At 37.6% G+C, this 7902-nt stretch overlaps 1 protein-coding gene across 2 annotated transcripts; it reads right to left on the reverse strand.

Moving 5' to 3' along the window:
• Positions 1-2403: 2403 nt before the first annotated feature.
• Positions 2404-7504, reverse strand: sycp3 (synaptonemal complex protein 3). Of its 2 annotated transcripts, none has more exons than XM_084317226.1 (9): positions 7394-7504; positions 7082-7190; positions 6911-6977; positions 6755-6789; positions 6486-6603; positions 4004-4103; positions 3279-3377; positions 2922-3026; positions 2404-2776 (listed from the first exon to the last, which is right to left on the reverse strand). In XM_084317226.1, exons 2-9 carry the CDS (start codon positions 7185-7187, stop codon positions 2723-2725), a joined length of 684 nt encoding a protein of 227 aa, XP_084173352.1. In that variant the 5' UTR covers positions 7188-7190; positions 7394-7504; the 3' UTR covers positions 2404-2722. The 2 variants fall into 2 exon arrangements, with proteins under 2 accessions (XP_084173352.1, XP_084173351.1); XM_084317225.1 differs by having other exon boundaries at positions 6911-6980.
• Between the last annotated feature and the right edge of the window lie 398 nt (positions 7505-7902).

Raw genomic sequence — 7902 nt, forward strand, 5'->3', positions numbered from 1 at the left:
AGAGCATATGTATGTAGGGTATTAGATAGCAAGTATTAGGTATATATCTCGTAAACTACATTTATAATGATTCAAATGGTGATTTCATTGGATGTTTACTAATGCTTGTGAGTCTAATTTGTTGTTATGTTTATGTTTATAAAAAAAAAAAAAAAAAAAAAAAAAAGTCTAGGCTTAGGTCGTCGCTGGGTCTTCCAGCAAGACAATGACCCAACGCATAGATCAAAATTGGTCCAACAGTTCCTAAAGGACACCAAAACTAAGGTTCTGGAGTGGCCCGCACATAGCCCAGATCTTAATCCTTTTGAGAATCTGTGGCCGGTGCTCAAAGTGAATGCCCATGCTCGGAAACCACGCAATTTGGACCAGCTGGAACAATTAGCAATGGAAGAATGGGCCAAAATCCCTCAAGAGACCTGTGCCAACCTAGTAAACAACTACTCTAAGAGGTTGTCGTCCGTTGTGGCTCAGAAAGGGTACACTATTGACTATTAATGGCCAGGGGGCAGTGGCGAATCCTTATGGAAGCCAACGGAAGCCATGCCTCCCTAATATTAAAATATGAATTAATATCAAATATGAAATATGAAAAAAAATAAAAAATATATATATAATTTTTTTTCATATAGTTTACATTCTTTTTCATCTGTGCATCTGTGTTATAATTTTTTTTTTTTTTTTAAATGTCTCCCTCTTCTCCTTCTCACTCCCTCTAACACACTGTCAGCCTCACTATGCTCACTGCAGCAGGAGAGGAGGCAGATGGTAGGTCTCTTTCTCCAGGCTTCCAGCATTATAGAGTCCAAATCCGATCCTAGCCAATCAGATTCGAGCTGACTGCCACACCCTAAAAGTTTAAAACGGGGCTGTGAGAAGAATCATGAGTGTGGAATCCCCTCTGCACACCTCCCCTCTGCACTCTGAACATTGTATTAACCCGTAACTGTTCCCACGGGCCGAATATTGCCCCGATCCTCGCGAGATTAAATCCACGGGGACCTCTCGGCGTGCCGAAGCTTTTCCTAAATCACTTCCATCATCGAAAACGAGGGGAAAAGGTCGGCTCGCGACCCTGAAAATGTCGCGTGATTTTAAAAACGCTGTATTAAGTGAGCCTATTATGGGATCCACGCGAGCTTTCTATCGTGGAAACATCTGGGCGTCCCGCAACTTTTACTGATTCACATGTAGCCCCTAAAATGCTTAGAAAAGGAAAACAGAAAGCGTGGAATAAACTCGCCGAAACGGAAAAGTGTCCCACGGGCGCGACGTGATTCCGATCCGCGTGAAAATATTCACGGCCATAGAGGAGACCGTGGGACACCTTTTTGCAACCGAATATGTGTCTCGAATTTGCTCCCACGCGGCGCGCAAAATCGCGCAAGGAAAAATCGGACCAAAAATTAACCAATGCTCCAGCAGTATTAATGACCCTGATGTAAACAAGACAAACGTCTTTCTCTGGTCTGCACTGTATTGTACCCATTCTGCAATCTGTTAAATAAATAAAAAGAACGTTTGACTGGCCGCCGAGCCATACTGTAGTGTACATGGTGACTGCTTGACTTAAAAAAAAAAAATTATTAATAAAAATATTTAATAATTTTTTTTTTAATAATTTTTTTTTTGGCTTCCCCTGTTATTTTACCCACGCGACGCCACTGCCAGGGGGCTAATCATTTTGGATGTGTAATTTTTGCCGTTTATTGTTTTAACTCGATAAAATATCCTAATCAAACTTAGTGGACATTTTATCTTTATTATTTTGGAAACAAATACAATATAAACACTTGCTGTTAATGGTCATTTCCATGGAGAAATCAAGGATTCTGTTTGATTTCACAAGGGGGTCTAATAATTTTGGCCTCAACTGTATGTCATTCTCAGGTTGGGCAAAATGTATTGTGAATTTGGTCGATTACACTTTCACTTCTTCACACACTCCTTCACAGCTGCATTCTGTCTTGTAATAGAAATGTTGAGGCAAGTACAGTACACCATCAACTTTGACTAATAAATAGTTACAACTTGAAATTACTTTTCTGAATATGTAACAGGATTCATTATTACATAAAGTTGGACATTAATTGTTAGTTTAACTGCATATTGTATGGATTCCAGATGCAAAGTAATCTAAAAGGAACTGGAAGTAATTAGATATGATTAGAGTTTGACTATCAGTAATCTATAATGGATCTATGATGGATTACATGTTGGAACAGGTAATCAGTCATGTATGATGGTTTACATGTTGAAAGTAGCCTTTACTTCAGTCACAAGTGATACCATACAATTGTGACTTAACATTAAAATACCAACAAGCCTAAAGCCTCAATGTGTAAAAATTACTTTATTAAATTGAATTATTTTGGTGTCACAAACAAAAGCAAGGTACTATTTATGATGCCAATCAAGTTTCAATGAATTATTTTACAAAAATGTAAATGTGTCAAAACAACCAATTTTTTTTAATGTATTTGACACCAACCAATATTGATCGGTGTAGATATGTGCCATAACCTTAGAACTGAGCCGATGAGAAAATAAAATTAATGTCAATGGGGACAATCAAAACATATTTCTCAATTCCTGAAAAGTCGACTAGTCATGCTGATAAGAAATCTGATAAGAACTACAAATGAACTGCAGGAGATAACTGTTGCATGCCCTTGCGTTTTCTTGCACTGTACAGCTCCATGTGGGGGGTTGTCCATTCATGACCCTACATCAGTATGGACTCCAGAGACTTCCGCACTGAAGCCATTCCTTGCTGTTGCTGTCAATAAAAGTGTTGGATGAAATGTGATAAACATTTTGCTTCAAAATGGGAAGGAGCCTGAAGTATCTATTCAGTCAGCACTAAAAACACAAATGTAGACTTTTAGAAAGAACAAGTAAGGTGTAAATCCTCCTATACTTACGGTATCCATTAATATCTTCTTTTGAAACATTGCCATCTCCTGACGCAACTCGCCCTGAAGGCCTGCCTGCTGGCTGACGTGAGTTTTTTCCATTGCCTCAAGGTTCTACCAACACCCACCAAAAGAAAATGTATCTCAGTTCATCTTAGTTACATTATACAATTTATGGTTAACATTATGATTGTTTGGTGATTTGTCTAGTATTTAAACATATACAACCATGTTTTCTGTCTAATGTCTAAGTGAAAATGACTTCTGGAAGTCAGAAGTTAACATGATGATACATGACATGGAACATGACAGTGGCCATGTGAAATGGTGGGACTTCATGTCTGACAACAATTTCAAGTACTGTACCTGGTTATATTGCCCTAGGAGCTGTTTGAGAGATTTCAGTCTTTGGCCCAGTGAGCCCCTCATCTGCTCAAACATCTTTCGCTGGTGCTGGAACATAATCTTAAAAGATATGGGTACACTTCTGGTGAATAGGGGGTGACAGTAACCCACCAAAAGAGAGCACAGCACTGTACAGCTCCATTGTACATTGCATTTATCTCAGGACTTTTAACATGTCTATTTTATCATGTCCATTTATGTCTATTTTATTATCTTCTACTTATTTTTATTTACTATTGTATTCTTGCACAATCAAAGCGGGCATGGCCACCCGCATTTCACTGTATGCCCTGGTATGTATGTGATAAATAAACCTCTTGAATCTCTTAAAACATGGTCTAAGGTGGTCTGAAGGTCAGGACCCTGCAGGTGGTCACCATATTTATAATCTTTGTACATGTGTTTCTTTCTTGTGAAGTAAGAAATATTTGAAGTCTTAAGCCCTCCTCCAATAATGAATCAAGTGAAATGGCCTCAAAAGAGTTTGGTGTCCAAATTCACCATTATGTCTGCTTGATCATGATGGGGGCAAAAAGGAATTCCTGTTTTTAGGGGTCATGCATTAAAAATGGTCTAAGGTGGGGAAACAAAATATTCAGAATGAACAATGCAGAGGCAGAAATAATTATATATATAAAAGATAATAATAAAAAAAACACTTTCTATGGTCTGAGACTGAGCATTACCAGCAGTTTCTCCTCTTGGTCCTTGGACTTGGCAACATCTGTGTCCCATTCATGGAGGACTAAGTTGAACTGAGTGGAGTAGTCCTCGGTTACTTTACTCCTGCAGTTTTAAATGGCATTGATTTAGTTATATTCTCTACTAGGGCTGGTGCGATCATGACATTTTATGATGATGATTATTATTAGTGATCAATGATTTAATTATCATTTGGCTTTCAAAGTGTTCCCAGATCAGTGATGTTCTGTGCAACGAGATCCACATTGCTGACTGCTACATTGCAAAATTTGCAATGATAACATGGAAGCATTTGTAAACTTCAAAGGATTTGCACACACTTCAATAGGGCAGGGCGATAACTAATATTAGGGATGCACCAATGACAATTCTGGACAGTACCGATAACTGATGATAGATTTTCTGTTATGGCCGATAATTATGATATTGATATGATGTGGTCTGTATAAAAAAAAAATAATACAATAATAAAATTTTGTACATACTGAAAGTGACATGAAAACACTGTAAATGGAAAATAGTCTTTATTTCTGCATCTGCTATTTCAATGATGTTGTACATGTGCAAGTACCCAAACAAAACCTGAGGGAAATAATCATTGGTTGTTACTGTAACTTCACATCTACCCAGTTCTGCTCATTGGACCAATGCTGAATGCTGATAAATAAACAAATCAGCATACAGTATATACAGTATGTTTGTTGATCTGCCAAGTTTTGCTAATCAGACCGGTGCAGATAAATAAATAAATCACTGATATAGGCCGATATCAATATGGTCGCTGATATATCATGCATCCCTAACTAATAATATATCACAATATTTTCAGACATTTTCACGATTCACAATTATTTCATTTAGATTTTCCAAGGTTAATTTGCAAGTTACAGTTAACAGTCAATTATATTTGTTTACAATATAATGCTCCTTTCAGCAGCCGTTAAAGGTAGAATCTGTAATGCTGTAAAAACATTTGAGAAATTCACAGTATAGTAAGTTACTATATAGCTATTTACTGTATATTATACCATAATATTATAACTATATGGTAACTTATAATTATAGGGTTGGGTACTGTTCACATTTGAACCGATATGGGAATCAATACTACCCGACAGTACTTTTTTTCTGTACTTTCGTTATAACAAAATATTGAATTCTGTTGTAAAACTAAACTAAAGTCTAAATTTCCAGTTCGTTTTTATAGTTTAACGTTTGGCTACTTTAAATCATTGAACATAGAGTCATTGCGAGTCATTGAAGGTCTGCACTGGTCTGTGTCTATTATGAAATGACAATTGCGAGTCATTGAAGGTCCACGCTGGTCTGTGTCTATGAAATGACAATTGAGCATCATTGAAGATGAAGGTATGTGCTAGTCTGTGTCTATAATGAAATGACAATTGCGCGTCATTGGAATTCAGATTATTTTCTAACTGGGCGGGTTTTAGGTATCGAAATGTGGCACCGATTTATCTAACGTGAATCTGTACTCGGTAGTACCGACATAATTCAGTACCCATCCCTACTTATAATAATGAGAATTTCTCCAGATACTGGCCAGCAATGGCAACCCATCCTCTATCCTCAGATTCCCCAATCAAGCCCAACCCACACATCAGACCAAAAAATTTTTTAAACAAAAAGCCAAGAGGCACACTTTTGAAGAGGTTGCTGTATGACAGCATCAAGGATTCTACCGTTATTCTACCCTACCAAATATAAGCTTATCAAACAGAAGTAATATATCACGATATCCACAATCTCGTGAAGGCAGATCATGATGACATTTTAACCATGCAGTGACAATATAAAACCATGTCATTCAAATAAAGTGATATAAGATCATGTAGCCTAATTAAAAAAAAAAGCTTGTTATTGTTCTTGTCAATGCTTTTTTTTAAATGTAGCACATGTGTGCTGTTAGACAAACAATACCACTTACCCTTGACTGCCAGATGTATACAATTGTATGTAAGTCACTTTGGAAATGGAAATGTCATATCGCCCACCCCTACATTGAAACAGCATCTAACCTCTCTGTGACCTGTCTTGCACAAATTTTGGCTATTTAGCCTATTTGATCTGAATATAAGTAATGAACTAGATCTAAACAATGATCACAATAATACAAAATAATTGTGATTATCTCTTATTGCAGCAGCCATATTCTCTATTGACTTTCAGTTTAATCAATTCAAAATTAACAGAAATTGCAGTTTATTTTATGACAGTAGAGTATTAACACTCATTTATCAGCAAATAGGTTGAATATTGCTTTTCAATATATAATCCCTGAATCGATAGAACTGAAAGTGAATTGAACCAAATCTTTAGTAACAAATAGGAAAACAAATGTGTTTTAAATGAATAAACCACTACACTTGAATTGTGTCTATTATCGTTTGTGGGGAGAAGTTATGCATTGCACATAACTACCGCATCGGAATGAACCAGTTCCCCTACCTGTCCCTTTGCTGGGCTTTCCAAAACTGCTCGACCTTCTGAGTGCTGGTCTTCACTGAGGACTTGGCCAACGTCTCCAGGCGCTTCCGCTTCGCCTGGAATGCCTTTTTTATGTCGGCTGACACAGTGAAGCACAAGAACACTTTTTTTTGTAATAACATGCACATACAGTAGCACCTACCTATATATATATGGAGTATGATATCATTTACAAAATGAGTAAAAGAGTGGTTAAAAGAGTTGTTTAGAACAGCTGAGGTAGGCTTTACCTCCAAATACTTCCACCATCGTCATCATGTCCCCTCTGTGGAGAAAACCCCCGCCCGCCCACAGCAAATTAAGTTAAGTATTCTACCTGTGAAGCATAGCATAGATATATGGTTGAATATATTTCCTGTTCCTGAACAAAGGTAAATAAGTCGTACTCTGGCTTGGTAAAGTCCATGTCCTCCTCCTCATCTGGTGTGAGGCATCTCTTCCCCCTCACTGACTCTACTTCAAATAACAGCAAAATCAAAATTACACTAAAAATGTCAAAATATGGGATTAAGCTTTGTTTATTCTATCAAGAGACATGGTAAACGAGTTAAAGTTACCTTGTAAATTGTCATTATTGATACCTCCAAAATGGGGTTTGCTGGTGGTCCCACGGCCTTTAACTTTGGCTTTTTGGGCTTGACCCATTTGAGGTGTCATGTCCATGATCTAAAAACGACATATCGAACAAGCACTGCTGTTTACCTAGCATTAGTTTGCAAGCTAGCAAGATAAGTTGGCTACAGGAGGTTAACGTTCACTTCAACATCTTGATAAACAAAAACAAACAGTTGTTACATTATTTTGTAGCTAATGTTACAAGTATTTCAGCATGCTTGACCACAAGGCAACGTGATTAAAACTGTACTTACAACTGATGTGAAAGAAAGGTGTTCTTACAACAAGTGATGAGAGAGAGGAGACAACAGTTCGGTTACAACTTCACCTGTTACTGCGCGAGATGGAAACCCCCCCTACAGCCTACACCCAGAACTACACCGATGGGCGCCAAAACCATATAGCACGTGCCAAAACGGCACGTGACGCATTGCATTCTCGAAGACACTCTGACGTCACGAGACCGCCGCCATCTTGGTATTGGGGAAACAAACGGAATTCTACGATCAAATGTATGCGTTGAGCTCCGTTTTTATTACATATTTTATCACATTCTTGTTCATTTCATAACCTTTTCATATAATTTGTTTTGAAAATATTGAGGTCAACATGGCATTTCACTATTTCGAAAGCCTTTCTGGTGATTCTAATGCCGCGTTCACGTTACGTGGGAAGAAGCGGAAGAACCAGCTTCCGACTGGGAAAAACCATTCACGTCAGCCTCCTAGTGGTAATTCCTACTAGGACATATGGGATTTTTTTA

Source organism: Notolepis coatsorum (assembly GCF_963971535.1).
Source record: "Notolepis coatsorum genome assembly, chromosome: 6".
In the NCBI taxonomy this organism is placed as follows: Eukaryota; Metazoa; Chordata; class Actinopteri; order Aulopiformes; family Paralepididae; genus Notolepis; species Notolepis coatsorum.